Source organism: Molossus molossus, unplaced genomic scaffold, assembly GCF_014108415.1.
Source record: "Molossus molossus isolate mMolMol1 unplaced genomic scaffold, mMolMol1.p scaffold_m16_p_5, whole genome shotgun sequence".
NCBI lineage: Eukaryota > Metazoa > Chordata > Mammalia > Chiroptera > Molossidae > Molossus > Molossus molossus.
Window position 1 is genome coordinate 28,584,689 of NW_023425388.1, and position 14,655 is coordinate 28,599,343.

Genomic DNA, 14,655 nt, shown 5'->3' on the forward strand with positions numbered 1-14,655 from the left:
CAAACCAGTCCAAGGGAAAAAAATCACTTAGGTTTCATACAGAAGAGGTTTCTGTTACCCAGAGCAGAGGATGGCATTTTTTGGATACTAATCATTTGGTGAAATCTCAAGCAGCTCCCCAATCACGCATTGCTTTAACTTTCTGAGTAGTACATAACACTCATATTTTTCTTCTCCATTTCTTTGTTTATTTATCAAACATTACCTGTTTCCTTTTACAGTATGTAAAATTCGTGACCACAGGGCTCTTGCTCGTATTGTCCCAGAGCAAGGCCACTGCATTGGGCCATGCAGACTACACGCTAGAACATCACAGGACCCCCTTGGCCTTGAGTGTGTGCAAACAGCAGCCCCGAGGATTCACTGCAGTCTGTCCAGAGCCTAGGGCTGACCCTGGCACAGAATAGTCCTCAGCAGTGCTGTATTGAGTGAATGAGTAAGTGATATGTCAGCCTATTTATTATTCTCCTTTGAAATATAGGAGGAGAAAGTGAAAGATTTTGTGTTCCATAAATCAAAGTACATTTACATGTGCAAAGCAGTTCTTCGTTGACTGATGCCTTTTTCTGACTAAGTTGACAGTCGTAGACTGATTTAGCTTAGTCATGTGTGTGCAAGTCAAATCAATAAAACAGAGACAGTCCACGTCTTCGGATTTCCCATGCCCCATTCCGGGCGTTCCAGTTCCCTGTCTCCAAAGCCAGCCCCTTCGGACCCTTGTGCTGTCCTAAGCCTGCGGGAGTGACAGTGTGTGTGCCGGTGTTTTGAATTTCTGTAGCATTCAACGAGCGTGGCGTGAGTACCAGCAGCGGCAGGACCCCCTGGAGAAGAGGTGCCCGTCCCCGCCCTCCGTGTCCTCAGACAAGCTGAGCAGCTCTGTCAGTATGAACACCTTCTCGGACAGCAGCACCCCCGTGAGTACCATTTTCCTTTCCACGATCGGACTGGCCGTCACCTGACGGCCAGGGCTCTGGCTCCCCCGGAGCAATCCTCGGACATGGGCAGGTCTCTGTAATCGGAGGGCCTACCTTCCTTGCTCGCTGCATGAGAATCCATGGCGAAGGCTTGTTGTCTCCAAACGAAAACATGATTCCTACACACGAGGTGAACTTTGTCGCGTCTGAGGGAACGGGTGCATCGGACGTCAGCCTAAAGCACTCTTTGGTGTGTTGGCAAACCTCTATTACCAAGAACATCTTCCTTTTCTTTATAACAGCGTGTTCCTTTCAGTCTGTGTCTCTGGTGGTAGCACTTCGTGGCGCCAATATGATAGAAGATTAGCTTGGTTGTAAAGATTATAGAGAGAACTTTTACAGAAAGTATTGAAAAGGATTACAAACGTGGGGTTGCAGGTGAATGCCTCCAGGGGCCAGGTAAGTAACCCATGTGACCGATGGGGGCTGAGTGTGACTGGGTGAGGAGAACACAGGCCTCACCTGAACGGGCACTTCACGAGCTCCTGGAGGTGTGCTGCTATGTGGGGAAGCAGGACAGGTGTTGTCAGAGGTCATCTTCTTTCCTCAGAACTCCCGGTTTTTAAATGTTGGCCACCAGCAAGAAACTGGACAACATAACTAGACCTTGTCTGCAGACCACACTTGTTCCAGGGGCCACCAGTTCAAGAATCCTGGGTACAGAGTTAAGGAATGAAAGAATCTGCTGAAAGTCTGTATTTAAAAAACAGGGAAAAAATAACAAATCAGGTGATTATAATGCAGAGTTTTGTGGATTAAGCCATTGTGATTATTTACGACCATCACTGGAGTACTGAAACTATATGAGGGTATTATTTTTTTTTAAATTGCTCTTGACTGCTTTCTAATTCTGTTTATTTGTTTGTAAAAAGGCTTCCCCGCAACCAAAATAATGTATCACGTTGGGAGCAAGCAAAGGTTACTTGGAAATGTTTTCAGATGATTGCATTGTATTTTCTTTAATGAACAGTTTTATCTAGTTGTGGATTCTAAAGAGAGAGCAGTAAGTTAAGTCTATAGCTGAGCAAATAACATTGGCAGAAGATCTATTTTTAGCTGACAGCAGAAATTGGATATGTAGTGAATGGGCACTTTTTAAGACTGTTTTTGGGGGAATGAATTGTCTTAGCTGGCCTTCCTATCACTAGAGGGCACTCATGAACCACATTGGGAGATGATTGAGTTTGTATTTAAGTCATGATTTGCAAGTGAAAAATAATGTGAAAATTGAGTGTTTGGGATACTTTCTCTGTGAAGGTCAACAGAAGGTGAAAGTTAAAAGACTTTTAAGATTCGATTTGAATGATGGAAATTGAATATCAGAAATCACTCTGCTTGTGAGGTGAAGGTTTGGATTTGCTGTCTTTGCGCTCCCACAAACCTGTCATAAAGAGATGTGCTTCCTCTAATAACCAGCGATTCCATTGGGAACTTCAGGGTTAAAAACCTTCCATCCTAGTCAAAGGCTCTCAGTGAGGTTTCTCCCTGGGGGGTTCTCTGGGGCCCTGACTCCTCCTAGATCCTCTCCAGTTTACTGAGTCTCAGCCCTCTTTCTTTGGGCTTGATCTGTTGTTGCTGCCTGGACCATTGTCTTCTCGAATCTGATCAGTTGTCTATCTCATTTCAGGCCCCTACTAACACAGCCTCAGTTAGAGGCCAGTCCACCCTTGCCTAACCCCTGGGCCTTGCCAGCGGCTCCTCCCACCCCCATGCCTGTAATAACTGCAGTTACTACCCATACTAGTTGTCTGCCCCAAGCATGTGCCACCTGGGAAGCCAGCAACCTGATCTGGGTGACTCCCTGTGCTGAGCCCAGGAGGATGCTCTTGCATGCTTCTGCTCTGACTGCTTTAGCTACACATAATGGCTAATATAGGTTTACAATATTTCTACTCTACCATATATATCAACAGTAATGTTTCAAGAGTGGGAGGGAGGGGGGCCAGAGAAAGAGAAAAATATTGACGTGAGAGAGACACATCGACTGGTTGCCTCCAGCATGACCTCGACCAAGGCTGGGGACAAGCCTCAACCGAGGCACATGCCCTTGACCGGAATTGAACCCAAGACTCTTTGGTCCAAGGGCCAATGCTCTAATAGCTGAGCCAAACCAGCCAGGGCTCCAATTTATCTTCTCGATAAGAACTGAGCACTTAGTAAATGCTAGGACTTTGTTAATGCTTTCCATGGATTATTTCATTTAATCCTCTCAATGACCACATGAAGGAGGTACAATCATCTCCATTGTACAGATGATTAAAATGAGACTTGAAGATATAATTAACTTGCTCCAGGCTACACATTTGGCTGAACCTGCATGCTGCACTGTTCTACCAGACTGTGCTACTGCGGAAAACACTGTGCAGACATGGTCAAGCAGAGGGAGACAATCAGTTAATGCATTTCTAAGATTATTTTACATTTTAATAGGTGTAAACAGTGAATTAAATCATTGAAAAAAATCTTCACTTTATTTTATAAATTGCCTAATTTCATGTTCTTTGATTAAAACCTCAAATCTCAGCTACTCAATGCCAAATTGAAGAGCAACAGGAGGGAAGATAATATTAAGTAATGTTAGCAATTTGTATATTAAGTACCCTTATACCAGAGCCTATCATGTGGTAACAGAAAAATTTGTTTTAGAAATAGCAATTTTGAATAGCAGCTGTTACTGGGAAATGTAGCTTGTGGGTATCAAAGTGAGAAAAAAAGAATAACTATCCTAAAAAACTGTAAAAATATCAGTTATTGCACCGAGGACAGCAGTGGGAAATGCTTTGTGTGCTTTTTATTAATCAATTTCACATGACCAAATACTTATTCTTTTAGTTCCCAGCTCTGAGAAATCTGTAATTTGTCTCACAGACTATTATAGAAAGAAACTATAGTATGGTATATTCTAAACTGGATTGATAGCCTTTTCACAAATTATTAGCCTACCCCTGCAGATAAAGCCAAAGAATCTTTGAATTGTTGGAGATGTTCTGAGCCCCATGGGGTTGGATTGGGTCCATCTACTCCGCCTTCCTTCCTGGTAGTGCTCACTTTCTCCCATTGGTTCCCCGTATGTGCCGGTCTGGCCTGTAGGATGCAGTGTAAGGTCCTAGACCACCTGATTTAAAATAGTAGCACTCCACTGTTTTTGTGCGTCTAAGCCATGACACCTGAGAGGTCCCTCTTTGCTTGCAAACTGGAAAGAACTCCCACCTGAGAGATGGACTGGTGTCACTGTGAAGATTCAATGGCTCTGCATATGTAGAACACAGTACAGAGCCAGGGAGCTGGGGGGGGGAGACGGGTGCTAAACATTAGAACCATTCTGAATCTGCACTAAAACACTCCATGCGTTGAAAATGAGGACAGTGGTGAAGAACAGAGGGGGAATGTTTAACTGATTTCCACTGGGAGGCACAGTGACTGTTTCTGATCCACCAAATGAATCCACGAAAATCAAATTGTGTCCTAGAAAATATGTATATCTTTGGAATATATATGTATACTATGTGATTGGAGCTGTACATTACAAAAGTAATAAATTCAGCATTTATTTTAGTGTTGCTCCTTTTAAAGACTAATTTTCAAGATTCAAAGGGAAAAGCAGGTACAAGTCCTTTTGCCTTTAATGAGCAGCCTCTTCTGAGAGGCCACGCCCACGTACTCAGTAAAAGCCTAGTGGGCTCCTCCCTTCAGACCTGAGGAAACACAAACGGGAGGATCTGCAGCATGGGGTTGGAGGGGGGGGGTAGGGCTACTTGGCCTCCCCTCTCAGGCAAGTCAGTGCAGAAAGTGCCATTCCAGTAGCTGCGCAACCCCAGCCACCAGGTGTTGCTTTATTCCTGCTCGGAGAGAAATGCAGTTCTGAGCAGGTTCAACGGCAGTGGTTTGGGCCAGCTGAAGACCCCACTACCTTGGTTTTTCTGGAGAGAAGGCTATGGAGCCCTCATATCAATGGCGCTGCTTGAGTGGTCCTGGCTTTTGGCAAGGGGCAGTTAGCAAGGGGCATCCAGGTGACCCACCAAACCTTCCCAGGGATACTACCAAAAGCCAGTACTGGCCCTGTCTGCCAAATGTGGCTGGTACCTCCATTCAGACTCCTTTCTTACCTTCCAGTTTTATTTCCTTTTTTTTTTGATATTTACAACCTCCAGGCTTTAAGCACATCAGAAAAAATCTAAAGGGAAAAAAGTATTTTTACAAAATTACACATGTTTTGGGGGCAGAACTCAGACCCTAGAAGGAATTCCTGGTACCCCTTCCAATACAGTCTTGAGAGCTATAAAGTTACAGAGAATGTAAGCCTTGTGATACTTCACAATATAATAACCTAGATTTTCCAGGTCACAGACAAGTTATAGTATTATGCCCAACTGTTGTTATAAATTTAAGTCCCATGAGTTTTCATGTTTCAGCACCCAACTGTCAGGCCCCCAACTAGTCTATTTGTCTTGAATTTTGGTTCAGAGAATGGAGGATGGAATAATTACATGTGGAAAGAAAGGACTTCTTGGTATTTACACAGAAGTATATATGTTTTTCTTTGACTCAGGGTCTTAAAGAACAAATATTTTCAAAAGTTTTAGAAATTATATTACATAACATATAATCATATATGACAGGGTGAATGAATATATGTTTGTATAGAAATATTATTTTTATATCACAAACACTCTCCTTTTCATGTTTTTGAATATTGTTGATAGTATACATTTCTTTCCCTAAATTATCCTTTTAATGATTGGAGGACATTTTTCTTGATAGGTTTAAAAATACATTACACAGAATGGAAATAGCTATTTCTCATTGTTACACATACTTTAAAATAATAATCTATACATGCTATCACCTCACATGTACAGAGTGGTTATAATATAGTTAAATTTTAATTGTTACTTTATTCAGAGCTAGAAAAGATTAAAAAAATAATGAGTTAAAGAAAATTTCCTACCAACATTTAAAAACATATTTAATTTTTTTCAGAGATACTGTTAATAAGATTTTCTTATGTCTATAAAACATTTAAAAAATTCCATTAAATAAAATGTTAGGAGTTGAAGACAGCTGCCTTCATTTTTATTTTGCGATCTTTGTGGATTTTTTTAAGAATAAGATTTTTTTAACTTGCTAAAAATTCTGACATGTTTTAAAGCAGATTCTATGTCTCTACAGTTCCTCTAGTTTCCATAACGGCTCCGTGAGGGAAAACCCCTTCTTGACTATACTCACCAAGAGTTCGTTACAGTTATTCATTTCCTAAAGCAGCACCAGAAGCTGATCTTAAGTTAAACAGAGACTCTGCTTCATATGTGAGCAATGCATTGATTTTCTCTTCATGGCACTATATTGATAGGGTTAAGTATATTGATAGAAGACCGTGCTATTTAATACAAGTAGATTTTCAAGAAAATCACTATGCCATGCACTCGCTAGAAGGACTTCATCTACATACAGCAGCAACTGTGACCGCTTTAGAGATGACATCATTGGGTGTCATGTGGCTCTTTATACGTCTCAGCCTCAGAAAGAGATAATCTGTGAAAGCCACAAGAGCCCGCTTCTGCTGCAGTCGTCTTCAGCAGACGAGCTGGGGCCACAGTGAGGCGCAGCTCTTTACATGGTGTGTGCAGTGGTTTGTGGAATTCGGAGCTTGATTTCATTTTATTTATTTTTTGACCAAAAAGTGGACATAATGATAGGATGAAGCGAGTTGGCTGCTTTGGATTAATGGGAGCTTGTTTTCTGCATTAAGATCAAGAACTTTTCTGGAATCCTCTGTTCTCTGAGTAGCCTTGTATTCTGTGTGTGTATTTTCAATTTTAAGAACACTGACAAAAATCAGCAAACTTCGTCTCCCAAAGAGCTCTCTCTCTCTCTTTTGTCAATATTTGAAGATTTCTGCTCCCAAATCTTTTTTGAGCTGCCTGAGCATCGTGGCTGATAACTGAAGGTCAATGCGTCTCTTTTGTAGTATGTGTTACAGAAATTCTTCAGATAAGTTTACTTGCTAACACAGGTGGGCCATTTATGGATTTCTTTCAAAGCCAGTTCGAATAAACTCTTTCGTCTCAAATGGGCAACAGTAACTGTTCAGCACCATGGAGAGGTCTGGACAGCAAGCGAAGACTTGGAACTGTGACCCTGGCAAGCAATCTGACAGTGTAAGTTTTACAAACACTTGTCACCTATGATTTAGGTGAATCATGTTTTTACAGATGGAGAGAGGAAAATCCGAAGTCTAACCAAGCCAGGCTAAATTTAAGCTTTAAAGAGTGATGGCCTTCATCACATTTCTAATTCAGGATTAACCATTTATAATATTATATTAGAAAGTGTTAATCCAGTAATTTGAGAAATTGCTTTCTCATTGCATATATTGGTCTGTGAATGCTTAGTGCTTTGAATTTTGAGTGTCTGAGTCTTTGTTTTAATTCCCCACAAAGGAATTGCCTTGCAGTTGAACAAAACAGTTACTTTGGAAATAGCATTTTTATATACACATTACATAGTTTGAAATGTAGAGGTTGTTGTCAGGACACAGAGGAGATATTTGATGACTTATAAAATTTTAAATTTACTGATATGTAATATATAATATACAATACATAAACTTTAGTGAGTGGAAAAGATAGATCCTTTTATAAAATGATTAGGTATGAGCCACGGTAGAGGTACTTTCAGGCATCATTGAAAATATTTAATTAGTTTCAAAATATTCCAATTTAATTATTTGAACCAGAAATTAATTTTTTTCAAAAACCTTTTAACACTCTCTTTAAAACTGTCAAAAGTGTAATTCTGTGATATCACACAACGAAGAAAGGTACTTTGAGTTGCTATAAAGAATGCCCCCAATATATATTTTAATTAACTATTCAAATTTGTCTAAGAGAATATAGTGTTAAAAAATAATTTAACAAATTATTATCTTTTCTCAGGCCTGTTGTGAGTTTTGGAACATTTATTTATGCTTAACCATTTATTTTAAAGTCTAATTAAACTATCTTTTAAAATCATTGTGATATGTAATTTATTTCCATCAATAGTTCTCCTCATATGTACCAGTAGCAAAATTCAATTACTTAGCTAAACCTCTAATTCTTTACATAAAGAATTATAATTCTCTCTTTATGTAAAGAATTATAACTAAGACTTTCTATTATATGGTTTTCACAGGAATTTGCTGTTTTTTCTTAACTCCTCAGTAATTTGGCATTTGAATTTGGGGTACATTTTAACAGTGTCTGGAGTGTAAAATTTTGGAGGAAGTGACTTAATTTATATTAAGGAGTTCTTGTTATACAGTTTTGTCAGCTTTGCTTAATAGATCTATTGATGATTTCTATAATTGCTGTTAATATTTAAAAGAAGATTTTTTGAAAAGAATGAAAGGTAGATTTATAATTCCAAATCTTTTAGTTTAATTTCCCCAAATTTTATAATTATGCTTTGATTTTTACATATGAATAAGCATTGCCTTCCACACACTGTTGAGTGCACTTCTGTGATTTTATAACTTTGGTTGTTCTTTTATGTTAAACTGTCTCCATTCCGTGTGGGTGGTGGACTTTGGACAAATCATTCTGGTTGATTAACTGGAACATTCTAATTGAGAGGGTTTGAAGCTTATGTCATAAGATACATCTGCTTCATGTTCTGAAATGGGGGCAAATGTACCTGAGTCAGAAATTTATTGTCTAGCAATCTTTGTTTCTCTAACTGTCTCTCAAAGATGTGATTCATTTATGATTTTGTCAGAGGTGTAACATTTTATATTTCTTGCTTTTCTGCACACATTTTAGTGATGTATCTATAACAGTAGTGATCTAACATAACATTGTGTGGTTGAGATATGCCTGTCTATGTATTTGTTTAACCAAAAATTGTTGCTCTATGACAGATCACAGACATGTTTTGGCTTCTGCTTTGATCGCCTTTTAATCATTGTTGAAACAGCATAAGTCATCTGAACAATAGAAAAATTTCCAAAGCTATTTAGACTGTGAGCTATTCAGATTTTTTTTCTTTCCTTTTTTTCCCCCTATAACATTCTGGTGGTAGCAGATGTGTGTGAACAATCTTAAATTTAGTTGAGTGACATTTTGCTTTTCTTGCCAATGTAAAAATATGCTCACGAATCTCTTGTTTTGTGGTTCACACACCCTTGCAAAGGTTTTATAACCTTGGCTACAAGGGATTGACGGGCATATTTAGTTCATGAGAACCACCCTATTTAGGATGCTTTTCAGGGTAACTGAACATAGAGGGAACTAATTCACAGGTGTGATTCTTACTGTGGACTTCGGTCTTTCTTGGCACTAAGAGAGACACACTTGTTTGGGAAATAGTTTTTACATCTGTGGTACTCACAGACTCATTGCTGCTGCATTGGCCCGTCACAGCTTCCTACCAGAAGCAGCAATTCTAGCTACAGCTCCAACAGGACCAGTTTCAGGAGGGGGAACCTTAAAGTGGAATGTGTTGTAGGAAGGTCCCAAAGGGTAGCTTCTCAGAGGGATATGGGAATTCTTGGGATTATTTCAATGAAGACAGATCCTGACTGGTTCTGGATAGATTCTAGGCTTGTTTTAGTGTATTTCTAGTATTGTGGGGAAGGCTCGGATGACCTCAAGTGCACAAGGGCAGTTCTCCAGCTTCTTAGAGAATCAGCCTGGGTTGATGCTTCTGCACAGATTTCCGTCCAGTGGTTTTGTCCTCTGTTATTATGTTCTCCTGTGAGCATCTGTTCCCTCTCCCAACTGTCCTCACCAGGGGTATTCCTGCTTTGTAATGCATGTTGGTCTGAAGTGGATATGACCTAACTGATTTGAGGTTTACATTAAATATTGCTAGAAACGGTGGAGTAATCTGAGCCATTTCAAAGAACTGAAAAGAGCTTAGAGACTTTCCAAGGAAGATCTCCAGATAGTTGGAAGATCAGAAATATCTTCCAGAGAGAAATACGTCTGCATAGCCTGCTTTTCTCAATTTAACCGGTCTTTCAAATGCCAGTTCCTCTAACTGAATTTGGCTCTCTCCCATAAGTAAACTCAAGCTGGAGCATATAAAATACAATCACATACCCAGTCAGGCAGTCACTGGGAAGAATTCAAGCCATTTCCATTTTACCTAATGGAGCCTGTGCTCCTAATTCGCATCTTATGTAGCATTTCGACACCACCTCATCTGCACTTTGCACTTTGCACACTATGCTACACAGTCCGACTCCATTGCTACGACCCATCTAGATGAAAAGCCAATTTGAATTTAACATTATTCAAAAGTGATCTCAGTATCATGCTTCTCCAGGATGCTGTGTTGGTGCTTGATCTCTGACCCCCGCATACCACTTTGGTAGGGAAGAGGTATCTCTCCACCTCTGGTTTCATTTTGGGTGAATTGGAACTGATGGGCAGATATGTACTGAGATCATGGTGTTGGCATAGAAAGCATGTCCTTTGACTTCAGTATCTTTATATTTAAAGAAGTGGTCAAAGATAGACATAGCCTAATGATTTGAGGATAGTTAGAAAAGAATATCAAGCTTCAGTGCCTTAAAGCAAGTCATACAAATTTACCCATATTTACTTGACTTTTGTTGGGATTACTAGGACTATAAATACAGCATTGTATATGGACTTTATGACTCTGAAGGTCTTTTTTTAAAATTTCTGTGGAGAAGATAAAGAACTATGGATGGAAAAATAACAATATATTTTTGACTGGTTAAATAACCTTCCTGAAATTGTGTTAAGTAATAAATCAGAGCTAGCCTGGAGGTGAGTGTGTAATAGGCATTATTTTTATCAATGACCTTACATATAATTTTTTCTTACCTCTCATTTAATAGGTGAAGAAATTTCATTCAGGAGAGGAGAAACAACTCCTAAAGTTAGATAGCTGGTCAGCTCTAAAGATAGAGCTAAAAACCTTTTTTTCTGACCCCTGAGATATGGGATCACCAAGAAACCCCAATGCTGAGCAATCAGTAAAAGTTTTATGGAGAAATTTTTAAAATTTAAAATAAGAACAACTTTTTAAACTTTGGAGCTGTCATTCAATGGTATAGGCTTTTCTATAAACCAGTGAGCTTCTCATTACCAGACACTTGCGTGCACAGACTGTCTGAGTATGTCAGAGATGCTGCAGAAGGGGGTTCTGTGTTATAGAAGGGTGTATGTGCATGCATGTGTGTGCGTGTGTGTGTGTGTGTGTGTGTGTGTGTGTGTGTACTGGTCGGACTACATGATCTCTAAGATCTCTTTCAACTTGAAAGAGATCATTAGTTCAATGTTGTCTCATTAAAAGGAGGAAACAAGAATAATTTATTTGGCAAATATTTATTAGGTAGTTAAGCCACAATGTGATTCTAAGAACTGATATCATTACCCAAGTCTGACTAAACCCTCTGAGAAACCACCCATTTGATAAGGAGTAAGAAAGGGGGGTGGGGGCTGGGAGAAATACCCAGGTGGGGAGAATAAGATTCATCACTTGGATCTATTTGAGAAAGAAAACCAAGTTCAAGAGGGGGAAAGCAGAATCAAGGTTATAGTTTCTTTCATTATTTCTAGCATGGAGAAACTTCAGTGCATAAAACAGAAATAGAAATTTAGAATTTACTGATCTCAAACTATGATTCTGTTCAGGATTGTCAAATTGTGAGTGAGTTTTTGCCTACATCCTTTTCACCTGTGTAGCTGCAGCTGCATGATCTACCCTTAGAGAGTCTATCCCCGTTGTCATCCGTTCTCTTCTTAATCAGGAGAAATTCTGAAGCTGCAGACCAGTAATTCAGGGGCAAGACATCAAGCCCACCTTGCTTCTGTTTCTGCTCTGAATTTGAATCTTTCCTTCATTAACTAGATTTTTACTATACATGCTATATTTAAGCTATGTTGTAACAAAAAGATCCCTGACAGTATAACAGCTCAAACACAACAGGAGTTTATTTCTTCCTTTTTTTTTAATCTTCACCCGAGGACATTTTTCTATTTTTTGTTCAGATAGAGTGGGAGGGAAAGAGAGGAAGAGAGAGAGAAAGAGAGAGACATCGATGTGAAAGGGACACATTGAGTGGCTGCCACCCACACGACCAACCAGGGCCGGGGACAAATCACAACCAAGGCACGCACCCTTAGCGGGAACTGAACCCGGGTCTCTCTGGACCGCGGGCCGACACTCTAACCTCTGAGCCAAACCGACCAGGGCATATTTCTTAATTAAGTATCAGTACTGGACCAGAGAGCAGGTCAGTGAGGTGACCCTCCTTTACACAGTCACTCAGAGAACCCAGGATGATGTGGGCTCAGCTACCTTCAACATGTGGCTTCCAGAGCCCCCTCAGAGTCAAACCTAAAGCAAAACAGCAAGGGAAGAAGAAATGGAACAGCCACATGGAAGGTTTCATGGGCCAGGTCTGAAAGTGGCATGCTACTCAGCTCACATTCTTTTTACTGAGCTCAGTCACATGCCACACCCACTGCAAGGGAGACTGAGACATATAGTGCTAAAAGATACATAAAAATCAGACAAAATATGGATTTTAGATCACTTAGTCGTTTCTGCCATATCTGGACTTCTGTTCTCCCCAGGAGGAATTCTTCCTCCCAACCTGTAGTTCTTGCTGCTACAAACTTGGATGCCCTGCCAGATCCCTGTGCACGGCTCTGCAGCCTGGCCACGCCAGTTTCAGTCTTCCAGGTTGCAGACTACAGAACCTGACCCTGGTTAATTCCAGCCAAAAATACATTCATTAAAAAGGTAACAGCTCTCTAATTGAATTCACAGGAAGGTTGGAGAATCAGGCTTAGAAAACAAGGAGGCACTAAGGGAAATCCGTTGGCCAGAACCCCAGGCAAAGGCATACTTACGGGAGGACACGGTTGGAGTGCGGCAGACCTGTAGACATCAGGTGCATTGTCACAAGGAGTTGTGAAGCGTACCTTGCTTCTCTGACTTTGGCCCTGAACCAGGGCTTTCCCATTGACTGGCTTCGATCATGTGTTCCCAGCCAGACTGCTAGGATTCAGGGAAGGGAAGTTACTTCTGTAATGAGGGGTAGAGTCCTAGTCCTTGCAGTAACTCCCTAACCGTAGAATCTGTAATTATGGGACGGCATCTTAGATGTATTTTAAAAAGGAAAGGAAAGGAAAGAAGAACAGATCCGTTGTGCCTGCTGTTGTAAGATGCCCCTTATGCCACATGAGCTCGCCCAGTGGCCCATGACAAAATGCAATTCTCACTGATTCCAACTGGCCACACGCCTAGAGCATGCCTTATTGCTGAGCCTAGACTATGCCTGGTTGTCCCTCCTGGGATGTGTTTTGATCTCTTTCACCAGTTTATTACCTCAAGCCCTCCAACATCCTGTGTAAGGCTTGCTCTGGTCCTTCCTGATGCTAGCTGAGCTTTCCTCTCCCACAACACTTGGCATTGTTTCAGGAACAAAATTCAGACCCAGGACCTTATGTAATCAGGTCGACATGGCCATTGCCTAGGCATTTGACCCATCTCCTGTGAGTTTTCTCATCTATAAAATGCACAAGTCAGCTGGCTCAATTCTCATGAGTCTCCAAGGGACACCGGGAGGCTTAACGAGATGGTGCTTCGAGATATTTGGAGCACAGGGTGGCATTATCACATTATTGTTTCAGCAACTGTCCACCTGAAGGGAGGAAATGAAGGGCGGGAATGTAATGCCGGAGAGGTTTTTGGCACTTTGTCAATTCAACATCAGCTTCAAGGGCTTTTGGAAATTTGCCTGAAAATTTTCAGTACCAAGCAGCTAAAAGCTGTGTTTTTTTCTGGGCTCATGATATTCCTGTGCCCCGGGTTGGCTTTAAGCATCTGTGAGGGATGAACTGTGCCGGACTCATTCTCCAGTGCCCCACCAACAGACACGAGCAAAGCAACGCACACTCGGTTCGGTGCTGCCTCGTTTCACACTTGGGACAGCCCTCTGACGAGTGCCAGCACAAGGGGCAGGACAGGAGTGATCGTGTGCACACGCGTGGAGGGGGTGCCCTGCCTGACACGTGGCCCGGCGGCTTCGTGTGAGAGGTTAGATGGATCCTGCGAAGGTCACAGAACCTTCGTGAGACCTTTCAAAATCACCCTCATTGCAGTCCTTTTAAGAAATATTTCCAGTATTTCAAATTTGCTTTTTAAACTTCATGTTTTAATTTATATGTCATTAAAATTCCTCCAAATCTGATAGCTATATGTGCTGTAATTCATTGAACCATGCCATTGCTGGTAACAACAGCATCAACTTTGGGGGTGCTTATATATTGTTTAGATTTCTGCTTTCTTAAAAGGAATTACCGTAAGTAGCATAAAACTTCTTAATACAATTTTCTAAGAAACTTGATACATGTTGTTACATTTCTGAAATTGTTCCGCCAATACCATTAATTTGATAGATTGAAAGTAGCATATGTTTTAAATTAAAAATTTGTATTATTTACTGTGGTTTAACATTTTCATGTTTTGTGGCTATTTTAATTTATTTTGTGAATTGTCTGGTTATGTATTAGCCTATTGTTTTATTGAGGTTTCATTGTTTTTCTCAATTATTTATATAAGCTCCTTAAACATTATGTATATTAATCTGTGCGTTCATATTTGTGGGAATATTCTCTCAACAGAAGCAGTAGTCCTATTTTATTCTAAGTAGTGAACC

The 14,655-nt window shown here is 40.4% G+C and overlaps 1 protein-coding gene across 2 annotated transcripts in view; it reads left to right on the forward strand.

The window, feature by feature from the left end:
- Window positions 1-14,655, forward strand: part of LOC118617186 (schwannomin-interacting protein 1) — a 545,098-nt gene that overhangs the window by 19,528 nt on the left and 510,915 nt on the right. Inside the window, exon 4 of one of the 2 annotated variants that reach the window (XM_036242900.1) lies at window positions 779-914. In XM_036242900.1, the coding sequence (XP_036098793.1) occupies window positions 779-914 (136 nt within the window). Of the gene's footprint in view, window positions 1-778; window positions 915-6,557; window positions 7,133-14,655 lie in introns of those variants that run through there. The other variant, XM_036242901.1, reaches the window with a different exon arrangement.